The sequence below is a fragment of the Centropristis striata genome, chromosome 7 (assembly GCF_030273125.1).
Source record: "Centropristis striata isolate RG_2023a ecotype Rhode Island chromosome 7, C.striata_1.0, whole genome shotgun sequence".
In the NCBI taxonomy this organism is placed as follows: Eukaryota; Metazoa; Chordata; class Actinopteri; order Perciformes; family Serranidae; genus Centropristis; species Centropristis striata.
In genome coordinates, this window is record NC_081523.1 from 35,914,005 (window position 1) to 35,929,418 (window position 15,414).

The 15,414-nt window shown below is 37.0% G+C and overlaps 1 protein-coding gene across 1 annotated transcript; it reads left to right on the plus strand.

The window, feature by feature from the left end:
* The first annotated feature begins 205 nt into the window (after window positions 1-205).
* LOC131974940 (natterin-3-like) lies at window positions 206-7,103 on the plus strand. The gene is made up of 4 exons (XM_059337450.1): window positions 206-241; window positions 828-839; window positions 5,836-5,929; window positions 6,016-7,103. The coding sequence occupies exons 1-4, from the start codon at window positions 206-208 to the stop codon at window positions 7,101-7,103; spliced, it is 1,230 nt and encodes a 409-aa protein (XP_059193433.1).
* Window positions 7,104-15,414: the final 8,311 nt, after the last annotated feature.

The following is a 15,414-nucleotide window of genomic DNA, read 5'->3' on the forward strand; positions in this document are numbered from 1 at the left end:
ATGCATCCCTCACCCCACTACACACTAATAACTGACTTTTTCTATTTTGTGTTCTACAAAGTGTCTGTATAAAAGATATTCATCATGCTTCCTGATGGTGTTCACTTATTCTTACTCTTAGACTTCTGCCTGTCTCACCCTCATATAATCTTTTACAGCGGTAACATTGCATAGCGTAAACCATGTTCGTAGATTGGGGTGAGATATGGTGTTCAGTCGGTTGGCTTTGTCCGGTGAGTTGGTACACACAGACAGGGTTTGACCACTACAGAAGCGTCCAAATTGGAGAAGTGTATAGTCTATACCAGCCTTTCTCAACCTTGGGGTCCCGACCCCAATTGGGGTCACGAGATGATTTCTGGGGGTCGCCAAATCATTTTGGAAAAAATATAAATGCAAAAAATTTAAATTAAATTAGATAATTTCAGACAGGGAGATCTTTTAGTTGTTTTCTGCCTAATTATTTTTCCAATATTTGTCATATCAACTGAGTTTGTGTGATCTGAACTGTGCGCGTAAGATTCTGTTCAGTGAAAAAAAAGGTGTGTCTTAAAACGAAATAAAACCACTAAATCTGAGGGAAATGATCTTGCTGCATGGACAGATAATTAACTTGACAAGATTTCTTAAATTAAGATTATTAAATCTAGAAATAAGCATGTTAAACGTTTAAAATAAGAAATTTACTCTTAAAACAAGATGGGGCGGACAACATGCATGATAAATTGGGGGTCGCAGCTCAAAAAGGTTGAGAACCACTGGTCTATACTATACCACTTGAAACAGTCCCTAGATGAAGTCCAAAAAGACAAATCACCAGCCACCAGCCAAAATATAAAGTCAAAGAAATAAGGCCAGAGCTGAAATATCTAAGATATCCAGCAGGTGGCAGTGAAAGATCAAAACGTACAGCTGATTATCTCATACAGCAGTGCAGTGTATTTAAACAGGATCATATAAATAATATAATACATAACCAAAGCTTATTCACGCATCAATTTACATTTACAAGCACTTACAAATGATATTTTCAAAACTTGTGTTATGATGCTTGTGTTTTTTGAAGAGCAAGTGAAATTAAGTTCACCCTTTTTTCCCCCTAAGAAATCAATGTTAGTTTATTGTTGAGTTACATGATGAAGATTGAGATGGAGATGCAGGCAAGTCTTGGAAGAAGTATTCGGATGTTTTACTTAAGACATCCGAAAAAGTAGTAATATCACAGTGTAGAATTATTCTGTTACAAGTAAAACATGCAATATTTCAAGTAAAAATACATTAGTAGTAGTAAAAATACAAGTGGGCAACCAGTAATATAATAAATATTTCAATATGATTTCAGTTATTGGTGCTTTTTAATGTGAGCAATGAGAGTTTTAAAACACCATACTATCTGGTTGCATAATCTATTATAAAAGGCCTATATAATGTTAAGTTATTTTTCCAGAAATGTGTTGCATTATACAGGATTTTACATTTAGTGCAAATACTATAAAAAAAACCTTTATCACAAATATTAACAATAAAATGGAAGGTGAAATCTGTAAATTAATAAAAGATTACAGATTACAGATTCTTCTTCTTCAAAAAAATGCACATCATATTGTTGAATGTGAAAGTAAGACAACTGTTTGTTTTCTTATAGTAAAACTTAAAATTTGATGTAATTTTTTTTTACTAAGTAATACTTTGAAGAAAGTCTAAATAGTCTGGCAGCAAAAGTTTCCGTTTATCATCATATAAAAGTTAACAAAAAATCTAGATTAATGTTTCAAAAAAAAAAACAGATATTCACTGTATATTATATTTTCAAATGAATTATATGTTAAATAATGTACAGTTGTTTACTGCTGCCAGACGTTTTACCATTTTTTTAAAGTGTGGAGTTTTTGGGTCCACAGTAAATCTTTATTGTGGTCGTTTGAGTTGATGCAGATTTCTCAACGTTTATTAGATTGTTTTACAGGCGGTGTAATAAGTCCCTGATATAAAAAAGATCATTGATACAGTGTGATAGTTTGGAGGACGGAACTTACTGATAAGATGCTGTCTTATCAGTCTGTTTTTCTTTACTCGTTAATAATCCTGAATCTTATCCTGCACTCCTTACATAATGGGTTTTGAGACCAGCATGAACACAACAGCGGGGTTGCTGTAAATTATAGAGAAAAGTTCAAATAGATGTCTTTTAGATCAGCCTTTTATCACCTTTATAAACCAGAAACATGATTATTTGAAAGATACACTCTCACAACCACTATCAGTTCTGAAATGTCCATAAATGTATTGATTTTGAAGATATGTTTCTTTTTTCCAAAGGAAACTAACCACTAGATCATATTTGGCTTATTCGCACCCTATTCCACCAATCTTCCCCAACAATGTGAATTCATGGATTACAGTTGTCAATGTGCTGGAAGATGTGCTTCATTTTTAAATGTTTTATAAAGACTGATTGCAATTCAATGTGAGTTAATTCCAGGTATTTCTAGCTCAGGATGTTGGCCTGCAGAGTAAGTCAGGGAGGAGTTAAAGCCAATGGAATATCAATTAGAAAGTCAGATTAATTTGGTGTGCAGGTGATAATTGCTCCAACATTTGCTCAAACAATCTGTGATATTGTATATTTTTCAGCATTTTTTATTTCTGCATTCTGATAAAGTGTACAGTCAACATTAAATATGTACTGCAGAAATTCTTTGAATCTATTTGGTTTGTGTTGTTAGGTCTAAACAAAGTGAATCTAAAATGATTTCTTGACACGTAGCACAACTTCCACGCCAGGTTTCAGACTAACAGAGTTGTCAATTTCACACCCAGAGCCAATGTTGTGCACATTACAAATATATCACTTTGGTCTTAAAATAGGTTGTGTTGAGGTGCAAGGCTGTTGAGGTACTGGAGTCCGGTCTTGGTCTCGAGACAGCTTTTTTGCGGTCTTGCACTTTTATGTCCATTCTAACTCCTTTATCACTATATTGGCCTTGGAAAGACACTATTATTGCCTAGGAATCAGCACCATCTCTGCTTACAACAACAAGAAAAGACAGCCAGTGGCGGGTGATGTAGAAAGAGCTGATGAACTTAATCAGTTCTTCAACAGATTCAATACAACGGCCTCACCCAATGCCAATGCTGCTGCTGCTCCTCCTCCTCCTCCTCTTCAACATGTGTACATCTCCAAAGCAGCATCCACCCCCCACCCCCCCACCCCCCCTCTTACACCTGAGCCTCCACCCTTGTCTGTCACAGAGATGGGAGTGAGGTTGGAACTGGAAAGAGACTTTGCTCTGGGAAGGCTGCTGGTCCAGATGGTGTGTTTCCAAGGCTGCTCAAGGACTGTGCTGCCCAACCGTGTCAACCTCTCCACAAGATCTTCAACCTCAGTCTACAGTTGGGGCGAGTGCCAAAAATAAAATGTCCAGCTGACCTTAATGACAACAGACCAGTAGCCCTCACTTCTCACATCATGAAGACCTTGGAGCGGCTGATTCTACGCCTACTGAGAGCTGAAGTCAAAGAATAACTCGACCCCCTGCAGTTTGCATACAAAGAACACATGGGAGTGAACAATGCTGTCCTCTACATGCTTCACTGTGCCCTTGCTCATCTGGAGGAAACTGGTGCTTATGTGAGAATCATGTTCTTTGATTTTCAAGCGCATTCAACACCATCCAACCCAACATACTCAAAAACACGCTCACAGAGATGGGAGTGGATCTTTCCTTCATCTCCTGGATCACAGATTACCTGACAGGAAGACCACAGTATGTCAGGTTGGGGAACTGTGTTTCTGGGACATTAATGAGCAGCACAGGGGCTCCTCAAGGGACTGTTCTGGCTCCATTCCTGTTCACACTGTACACAACAGACTTCAAATACAACTCTTAATCCTGCCACATCCAGAAGTACTTGGACGACACTGCTATTGTGGCGTGTATCAGGAATGGACAGGAATCTGATTATAGGGATCTGATAAAAGCCTTCAGTGACTGGAGAGTCACAAGAACTATCTCCTACTGAACACTTCAAAGACTAAGGAAATGATAGATTTCCACAGGTTCAAGCCCCCTCTTCAGCCAGTGAATACCTGTGGGGTGGAGGTGGTGCCAAGTTATAAGTATCTAGGTGTATACATGTTGAAGTATCCTTCAGCAAGATACTGAACCCCAAAATGCTCCTGAAGCTGTGTTCATCGGTGTGTGTTCCCAATGTAGGCAGGTGGCACCAGTGTGCCCTGCTAGCCTCCAGTATGAATGTGTGTGTGAACGGGTGAATGAGAGCAGTGTGTAGTGTAAAGTGATTTGGATAAAAAGCGCTATATAAGTGCACTCAATTAACCATTTATTATTCAAATAGGGCCCGTCATTTTCAGACTTCGGTCTCCCCCTCTGTGCTGATGATACCCACCTATTCTTCTCACTTGTCATGACTCGTAATGGATGTCAAGACACCACTTAGAATTGAACTTGGTGTTTGAGACCTTAATATTAATAATAATAATTGGACGGTGCCACCTCTCTTGTGTCTTGTGGAGAGAATGCTCATGCAATTTTCGATGATGCCTTGCTCTTGTTTCCTTACAGAGGTTTAAGTCGTGATTTTAATAGTTACAGTAGAAAGACTTTCAGACAGTAATTGTATCTTGATAGAAATCATAGATTAAGATCTACCAAAGTCTCGTCTTCATAATTTGTTCAATAAATAAACAAAATGTAATGTAAGTCCACTTATAGAAACAAGGTAAAAAAGTAAGTCTGATGGTCTGAGAAAGACACAGACATCTGCTCAGAAAGCTGCTGCACCAGTTTGAGTTTATTGTCTTGTCAGACAGAGTGAACGTGAACAGTCTGCTTTATGGTCGAGCCATAAACCAGTTCATATAAACCTGCAGGTGACTGGCTGCCCTGGACTCAGTGGGGAGCGACTGTAAGGGTGAGTGCTGCTCAGTCTCTGTGTTCCTTCAGTCAATCAGACTCAGGACAATCAAAAGTGACAATATTCTAAAATCTAGTTATCAATTTGCATTAATTGGTTATATTGTAGTATTAAGTATTTCCAGTATTGTTTTGTACAGCTGTGACATGGTTTCATCAAATGTTTCCTGGTGTCTTTGTGTGGTTATTCAAAAGGACCATCTAATTATCAAAATTAAATACTAAATTGTAGTAAATATAATTAAATGAATGCTCTGCTACATACTTTGTTATTGACCCATAAGGATAATTGTTAATTTTAATAACTGAAATTGGAACCCAAATAATTTTTAGTAAAATGGGATCTAATTATAAATAATAACAATAATAATAATAATAATAATAATAATAATAATAATAAATCGTTTTTGTCAAAAAAATGTTAGTTCTTCTTGAGTTATTGTTGTCATTATACATTCTTATTAATTATTAATTAATTATTATTATTTTTACGTTGCATTAAAAATAACATTAAAATTAGAAATTTGACATATAAAATTCAAGATGATAAATGCAAATGTGCAGATGCCATATGTGCAAATATGCATATGATAAATCCTGATTTTTATTATTAAAGTATTCATACATTTTGACATATACGGTCGACAAATGGAACAATGATGAATTTTGAACCACAACAGTAAATTTAAGATGGAAACAGACAAAATCACAAAATATTTATGGTGTTCCACATAATTTGGGCACATTTTTTATTGAGATGAGGGTGATTATGTGTTCAAACTATTGGAAATCATGAAGAAATCCATTCCAATGAGATCTGACTTGGAATTGAGATCCCATTCGCAATATTGGAGTTGAAAGGTTTATGGCTGAAACTGATGTTGTGCTTTATCTCCAGATGAAGCTGTCAGTGTTTCTGCTGCTGGGGCTGCTGGCTCTGTCCTCAGCCAGTCTGCGGGACATCATAAAGAGGAGCTCACAGCACAGAAAAGGTCAACATTTTAATATATGTAATATTTCTTAAACAGATACTGATAGTAGCTAATAGTAGATGACGCAGATGTTTTAAATCTTCCAGCTTCCTTACTGAACCCAGAGATGGAGGGCCTGGAGCCTGAGCTGACCGGTAACAATGTGGTGCAGGCCCCTCTGAGTCCTGCTGACCTGGAGCATCAGCAGGACCTGCCTTCCTCCTTCTTGTTCGCTGATAACGTCAACCTGCAGTGGCTGACCTGGGACGGCGTGGTACCCAACGGAGCCGTTGCAATCTACAACGGCTACACCGAGCGCACCGACTACGTCTGCAAGTACAAGTGTGAGGCCGGCTTCTACAACCCCAGCCTGGGCCCCTACTGCCGATACCCCTACGGAGACAGTGAGTACTACGCCCCCGAGTTCGAGATCCTGGCCAACAAAGACAACTTTGAGTTCCTGGAGTGGAAGGAAGGTTCCCACGGTTCAGTGCCCCAGCATTCAGTCCGTACCTGCCCCGGTGTTGGCATCTACGTTGGGAAGAACAAGTATGGTCTCGGGAAGGTTGTCCCCCAGTTTGAAGCCTTCTTTCTGCCTTGGGAAGGCGATGAGTATTGGTACAAGTCATACCAGGTCCTGGCCATCAACAGGGACGCCTACACCCAGCAAATCACCGACGTCAAGTATGCCATTGATGATGTTGCCATCTTCCAGTATCCTCCTGAGACCATGCGCATCTCCGGGGTCACCAACAACGAGTGCCAGAGTGTGTCGAAGACAGTCACCATCTCAAAGACCACAGAGGTGGAGACCACCTGGAACATTGGCCGGGCCACCATGCTGGGCATCACAGGCAGCATCACAGCTAATATCCCCTTCATCGGCTCCGGCGGCATCGAGCTGAGCGGCGAGAAGACGCTGCAGTTCTCCAGAGGAACCACCGTGGTGGAGGCGCTCAGCCACTCCGTGTCCGTGGAGCTCACCGTCCCCCCGAACCACTCCTGCAGAGTCCGGATGGAGGGGCGCAAGATCAAAGCTGACATCCCCTACACGGCTCGCCTCAGCCGCACCTACCGCAACGGAGAGACACAGTGGACCTCCATCTCCGGCACATACGACGGAGTTCAGATCGGAGAGGTCCGGGCCGTGGTGGACCGATGTGAACCTGTACCCGACGCCAAGCCATGCCCCTAAAAACTTTTGTTGAACTTCAAAAATTTGTGATATTGAAAGCAAATGAAGTGTCACAATAAAAATGATGGCACGCACATGTTGTGTGGTGAAAAAAAAAATCCTTTGAGTCGACTTATTTTCTGTATAAAAACTTTAGATGTTGAAAATACATTTAAAAAAACAACGTATATGTCACTTTCCCTTCACAATAAAACTGACAGAATTGGACCGTTTACTGTTATTATTTACCACTTTTAACACTTTCTTACTACTTCTCAGAGAAAAAACTTCCTACTTTTTTCCACAACTAGATTTATTTGGTAGTTGGAGTTACTGGTCACATTGCAGATAAACATTTCCCATAAAGTATAAACAATACCATTACATTTTTAATAATATAACACTCTGAAAGGGACCATTAATTATTTTTGATAAATAGATTTTTGAGTGCAGGATTTTCACAGGAGGCTGTTTACACAGATGTACAATATGTGGAAACTATTTTTACAACATTTGTGACACTTATGGGCACTTGGAAAAGTTTTGTTAATATAATATTAATAATGTTAATATATATTGATATATATTTTATTCTAATTATTAACTGTGTTATTCTGCACAAGACATTTTTGAGTTGTTCCCACTTTCTACAGGGATGCCACAATTTAGCATCTTTGTCTTGTTTAAATTTTACCCTGATTTTATCTTGTTTTTATTTTTTGTTTTAACTTTTGCCTTCTGATCTTGCTTTGTCTGTCAAAGCACTTTGTAAACCCTATTTTTAAAGTTATTATCATAAGTGGTGGAATGTAACTAAGTTCATTATCTCAAGTCCTGTACTATATCAATTTAAAGATATTAGACTTAATTAAACCTAATAAGCATTAAGTTATTAAAATGAGCCCTATCATTACAAAATTAAAGCACTTACATGAATATTCTAGTAGTATATTTAGAATATATGAAACATTTTGCATCATGAGTACTTTTACTTTTGGGACATTATCTGATACTTTTGTACTTTTACTTTTGTACTTTTCAATAAGTTTTGAATGCAGGACTTTTACTTGTAGTAATTTCACAGTGTGGTATTAGTACTTTTACTGCAATAAGGGATCTGAATACTTCTTCTTCCACTGATTATTGAGAGAGAAACAGAATTCAACAGTGTTACAGTGATTATTTTACTTTAACACTGCAAATTAAAAGTTTTCCCTATGATGAAAACTGGTCCAATCAGCTTTCTTCCACTGTGAGAAAATACATGAATAGATTGTTAAGATCTCTCAGGTGCATAGATTGGGGGCCTAAGAGTAAACACACACCAGAGAAAAAGTCTGGTCTAAAAGCAGCAGGCCTTTTATTTAGGTCACAGGTAAAGTTATGCAGTGCTGGACTCAGACAGTCAGAATGAGGCCAGATTTCTGTAATAATTCACATTTAATCTTCTACAGAAGTTAGACTTACATGCAACCGAATCCTATTGGTCAGTTACCAATGACATGGACAGCAGTTACAGTTCAGTTTTACTGTGGGGGCCAATGGTTCATCAGATGGGCACATTAAAAAAAGGCGAAGATGATATTTAAGAATTCAAAGCCTTTATTTTAGCTTGTCTAAAATTCTCATTTAAGTACATTTGGAAGATACAAATACATTGATTGAAGCAATGAGACTTACCAACTATAACAATTACTTTTGTACATCAATGACTCATTTTTGTGCACAATTACTTTTTTTTTAATTTTGAAAGTGCAGTACAGTGAAAATGATCACATTCTGGGTTCTTTTGTGTGTAACAAGATATTGCTTGAACAAAAAATAGGTTATAATTGTTCTGTCGTTCATGATTATAAATTGCTTATTTTATTATTAATTTGACACAGGGGCCAAAGCAGGGGCCAAGGGCTCCTTCACAGGGGCAGTGGCCCCCTGTAGGCCCCTGTGTAGAACCGCCACTGGTGGATAGGCCAAGGATAGGATACACAATGTGTGTGTGTGTGTGTGTGTGTGTGTGTGTGTGTGTGTGTGTTGTTCTTACAGGGGCGTATCTATTACAAAGATACAAAGCCTAAACAAGATAACACTTGTGAGAACACACTGTCTTAGGGTTGTCTGTGAGAAAAACTATCTGACGTCTCATAATTATTCAAATATAACAAAACTGAGTCGATTACACCATAAGGTACCTTTGAGAGGTACCTTTCAGTCTGTTCTTACATCACATGCATGGCTCCTTTTCCTCCACACAAACTTGGCTATCAGTCAGATTTTTTCATTTTATTTTAATTAACAAAGTATAAAGCTGCCACAAACCCAAAATACAAACAAAAGACACAGGTGTCTTAAAAAAACCATTTTTGCACGCAAAAACAGCAGAAAAAAATAAGAAATAATTAAACTACAAAGCAGTCTATTTGCATGTAAATTAAAAATAGTAATAGTTTTCATTGTAGAAAGAAAATTCACATTTTAAAAATGTGAAAGCTCCTATAATTGCACGTTCAACTGGCTTTCTCAGCTTGTCTACATATCATATATAAATAAAGTTATTAGTGTAAATAAAACGTGTATTTTCAATAAATAGATGGACTCCAGAGGGTTAAGTAGATATTATGCTGTTAGAAATGCATGATGGTCAAGCTCCTACACTTTAAAAAAATAAATTAATTAACTATAGGCAGACAATGTACATGCAAACAGCAGGGTGGACATATTTGCAGTGGTGGAAGAAGTATTCACATCCCTGACTTAAGTGAAAGTACTAATACCACACTGTAAAATTACTCCACTACAAGTAAAAGTCCTGCATTCAAAACTTACCGAAGTAAAAGTACAAAAAGTACTAAAATGTACTTGCTATCAAAAGTAAAAGTACTTGTTATGCAGAATGGCTCCACTCAGATTGTTTTATATATTCTAAATATATTCTTGTATTGTTATTATTATTAATGCATTTATGTGAACAGGATTTAAATTTTCGCAAGGTTTAATTTAAGAATGTCTAATTACTTCATATTGATCTCGACCCGAAAAGTAACTAAAGCTGTCAGCTAAATGTAGTGGAGTAAAAAGTACAATATTTGCCTCAAAATGTAGTGAAATAGAAGTATAAAATTGCATGAAATTGAAATACTCAAGTAAAGCACAAGTACCTCAAAATTGTACTGAGTACAGTACTAGAATAAATGTACTTAGTTACTTTTCAACACTGCTTATTTGGCTAATTTTAGCATTTAAGTTAGCATGGATTGACCTTCAGTTAGCAACATGACTCAGTTAGCAAGTTGACTGTGTACTGTTTAGCAAATATATTCCAGATTTCAGGAAGGTTTTTATATTAATTGATATATTCACTGTGACAGGGTTGAAATGTTACGCTTGACAACATTCAGCTACACACATAATGTGATGAAAATTACAAAATACAAGCGTAAATACTTATTCTGCAACTACTGTTTCAGCCTCCATTAAAGAAAGACTAATTGATGGGAAAAGTGTCCCTGAGAGCGTCAGAGGGTTTCTTAACTTCTTATTGTTCAAAGAGCTTTTTGGTGGTTGTGGGCAGTGGATGTTTAGGGGGAGATAGCAGGTCGACAATAAATACCACATAGAAGAGGTTGACATCATCTGAAAGCTGTAAACCTGAAGATTAATCTGAGATGAAGCTCAGCACTGTGTGTCAAGTTGTTCTGGTAAAAAAAAAATCGAATCAAAATGAATTAATGCAATAATTATTTATTTATTGAAGCCTATTATGGTGAATAAAGGGACATAACATTAGGGTACGCTTTCTAATGTCCAGTCCATGTTCAACTGTGTCCCGTAATCTGTTGCAGAAATGTTTGGATTGATACCATTTACGACACACATTTGGTGCTCAAAAATGCAATTTTATCCATATCGAGAATGGATAAAAATGGTCAGTGAAAGAACCCTCCAGAATATTACATCAATATATAAAGACCTTTAGAACAACATAAAAGATTCCATGCTGTGATTTGGGTTCAAAAACTTTGTTCATTTTGGAGATTTCTGTATTTTCAGCAATTGGATGACGAGCACTTCTGTTCTACAAACTGCTGAGAAACCCTCTTATTGTCAATCTACCGAACGCTGCACATCCTCTGAATGCTCATGAGGCTGTGATTACCCTAGAGGTCACAGCAGCTCATTTTATACAGTGAGGTCGAGACTTAAGAAATGCCCTCACTGCAATGAACTGGCTACTACTGATGACTGACATCATCCCACATGAAGACAACTGGACTCAATGGCCCACAGTTATCAAACGAGCATAGAAACGGCCGCAGATCTGAGTGTATATTTGGTCTTATTTTGGTCATTTTGTGTCTTTTTTAGTCATTTTGTGTCTTTTTTGGTCATTTTGTATTTTTTTTTAGTCATTTTATGTCCTTTTTAGTCATTTTGTGTCTTTTTTTGGTCATTTTGTGTCTTTGTTAGTCATTTTATATCTTTTTTTGGTCATTTTGTGTCTTTTTTAGTCATTTTGTGTCTTTTTCAGTAATTTTGTCTTTTTTTAGTCATTTAGTGTGTTTTTTAGTCATTTTGTGTCTTTTTTAGTCATTTTGTGTCTTCTGTGTTTGGTCACTTTGTCTCCTCATTTGTTTCTTTTTTGGTCATTTTGTGTCTTTTTTTAGTCATTTAGTCATTTTGTGTCTTTTTTATAGTCTTTTGTGTCTTTTTTAGTCAGTTTGTGTCTTTTTGTTTCTTTTTTCAGTCAGAAACACATTTAGGAGACTCATCATTGACTGATATGTGTGAAAATGTTTGGCCATTTATAATAAGACTTCAGAGTTTCATTAATTTGTTACATTTTCATGATGACTGAGCAATTCTGATGAGGACATCAAAAGGCACTTAATAGTGATACTGACTCAACTATATAAATCTGAATAAATACAGTGAATGTGAATAACCGTGTCGTGACAGTGCAGTTCTGTCAGTGTCAGTGACCTTTACACAGCCTCATTTAGACCTAAATAAATAAATTGATAATAACTTTCTGTCTCAAGGTCGCACGCAGATGGCTATGACTTCAGCGATTCTCAATTATAGGGCTGTGCGTGCGGGACAATGTCCGAGTTGAGCTGCTTCTCCTCCAGTTTAATCTTGGCAGCTGGCGACATTACGTAACAAGGAGACCTCTTAATCAACGAGCCACTATTACAGGGGATCTGATGGCCGTGTTCCCAGCCTGAACTTATCTGAGCGTACAGTATCTTGTCATCAACGGGGAGAGAGCGCCACAGCACTTTGGACTCCATTCAGTCCTCTATCGCCCGGGAGATACGGGACGTTAAATCCAAGCAAATTTATTTATGAAGCACTTTTAACAGCCTCACTCAAAGAGTGAATTCACAGCAGGAGGAGGAGGAGGAGGAGGAGGAGGAGGAGCGGCGCTGCTTTCTGAACACGGATCAATAAAGAACACTCTTATCATTATCAGCATGAATAGTCTTTTTACAATCCTCGAAGGCTGCAGGTCAATGTTTCCTTCTCAAGGACACAGTATGTCAGGAGACATGACATGACATTTAGCAGGAGACGGAGAAGTAGCGGCTATCACAAGAGGAATAAGAGTCAGAGTGCTTATTGTAATTGAAAATCTTAAGAGACAACAAGAGTTTCTAAAAGGCAGCCCTGTGCGGGATTAATTGACAAGTATCACAAAACAGACACAATATTCAAGATACATGAAGCAGGTCCTTGGTTCGAACAGCAACTGCTCTGTATTCATATTTGTGTCACTATTATACCTAATGTTGGTGTGTCAGGTCACTTGCTTTCCTGTTCTTGTTCTCAAATGGTGCACTGGGATTTTCTAACTCAGAGCTGCTCATATCTTAATCAAGCAGGAGTTTTCTGTAAAGAGACTGTGACTGTTGGTCAGATTTCTGAGTTTGTCAAACCATATGTAATGCATTTTTAAACGGCTTTATGTCTGATATTTTAATACATCTTCAAATTAATACACAACACTATGTGTCACAAAAACACGATATTCTGCATCCCAAGTCACCGTCAAAAAAAACTAAACATGTCTCTCATATGTATATTTTTCTAAATTGTTTGTATCACAGCTTCAAAAACCAGCAGCCAAACAATATTTATGTAATTTTGACGCGTTATGCTCTGATACTTACCAGAAAATAAATTGTTTATTATAGAAAGAAACTTTTAAAACAGACTAGGCCTGCAGAGTTTTAACTTTCTGACGGTCCTTGAACAGCTCATCAGTTACAAATGTTTCCATTCTATAAAGTGACCCAAAATGGTCTTAAAATGTTGATATTTGTGTCAAAATCTCTTTATTCTACATGTGTCATTTAAAATAAAGTGTTTGCACTAACCAGATCCTGTTAAACACATGAAATTCAGGAGGGGCTGTTTACACAGAGCAGAGAGGAGAGGACAGGAGAGGCTGGAAACATAGCAATATTTCAATATGTATAATATGTGGAGAAAACTTTTTGTAATTTTGTGTCTTTTTTTTGTGTAATTTTGTGTCTTTTTGGTAATTGTTTTTGACCATTTTGTGTTTGTACCAACATTTTTGACACTTGGGAAAAGGATTTCTGTCATTCTAACTGTGTTATTCTGCACAAAGACATGTTTAAGTTGTTTCCTCTTCTAGCCACGATTGGGCTGATTCAATAGAGCTACAGGAATTATGGATTTATAGAGATTTTATATATAGCAGAGCAACACAAGGACACAGAGGGGAAAATGTAAAAAGAGCAAAATAAGGACAAAACCAATTTTCTTAAAATTCATATAAAAGCATGAAATTCATCATTTGGACATAAACACAAAGCATAACCATGTAGAAAAAAAGGTGTTTTACTCAAATCAATATGTAAATAACCACATGCAATTATTGAACACTTATTACTACTGGGCTCTTCAGGTGTCTAATGACAGAATTCATATTTGGCTCATGAAGGTCCCTGTTATGAATACAGCTTGTTACTGAGATTTTATGACCTATACTGAGTAAATACATGCTTGAAACTAGAATATCAACAGCTACAAAGCTGTTTCATCAACACTTACAACTATATAACTGCTATTTCAAAGTAATATCTTATTTCAAGCAAAACTAAGAAATCATAACTTTGACATAATTTTACCTCTTCACATACTTAAAACAAGCAGCCAGATGGAAATCTTTGTAGCTGTATCAAGAAAAGTTCACTAGTTTTTAGTCTGTCTTTGCTGGTTTCAAGAAATATAATGCCTATGCATATCATTATGTCAAGAGGATGGCTCTAGCATTTACTTATTAATACTTCAAGAATATTTTTCAACATATTGAGAAAATAGGTCACATGTATTTCATTAGAATCATTAAAAATGCACTTTAAGTTAGAATACACTAATTCTAAGGTATTTTGGGTTAATCAAGATAGATATTTTTACTTGCTTTGGAAAGTCTTGACAAGACAAATTTTCTTTCTTTCTGCTAAAAGGGTTTTTTAAGGAGTTTTTCCCTGGCCGATGTGAGGGTCTAAGGACAGAGGGAGTCGTACCATGTACAGTCTGTGAAGCCCTTTGAGGCAAATCTGTGATTTATTAGCTATTTTTAAGCAAAATACACCTAATTTTTCGGCTTTTTCCTTGTTTTTGTGAGGTGGCTTTTTGCAGTGCTCCTCCACTGTACCCAAGTAGTGTATTCTGATGTCTGAGAATAAAAAAAGCTAAAAGGAACATCCACATGCCCTTTAATTCATTTTCTCACTCAAGAGAGGTAGTAAATTTACACTACACTTTTAATCCTGTTTAATTGAGAATACTTCATTTCAGTTTTGCAGCATGTGAGTATAACCTGTGGGTCAATGGGCGAGCCAGCAGCTGCAGCTCTCTCTCTCTCCCTCCCGTTTATTGCGGGCAATAAGTGTGCAGGGAGGTTTTAAAGCTGAGCTGGTGCTGCAGGCTGCTCACTGCAGGAGGAACCTGTCGAGGTAAAACTGCTTCTCTATCATCTCAATGAACAACATGTCTGACTGTTTTTACGGTGCATGAAACTTGATCACAATCAGCAATAAATGGATTTAAAATCTTTTAATATGGAATTATTTTCCTCCTGTCTTTTCTACAAAAAATATACCAGTGAGAATGTATTAAAGCTGCTCTTAAAGTAATAATATATTAAAGGAAATGCAATAATAATACTTCTTAAATATACATCTGTGTCGGCTTTAAGCCTTATTTTTCATGCTATATATATTTGCACCATGCATTAAACTGTTACAAATTTGGAAAATAACTTTGTTTCTTTTTACTAATATCCTGACTGAAACTGACATGA

Excerpts from the sequence above, each read along its gene's own strand:
- LOC131974940 (XM_059337450.1), top strand. The coding sequence starts at position 206 with ATGGTGTTCAGTCGGTTGGCTTTGTCCGGTGAGTTG. Across the intron at positions 5,930-6,015 it reads GAGCTCACAGCACAGAAAAG|CTTCCTTACTGAACCCAGAG; the intron begins GTCAACATTTTA and ends TAAATCTTCCAG.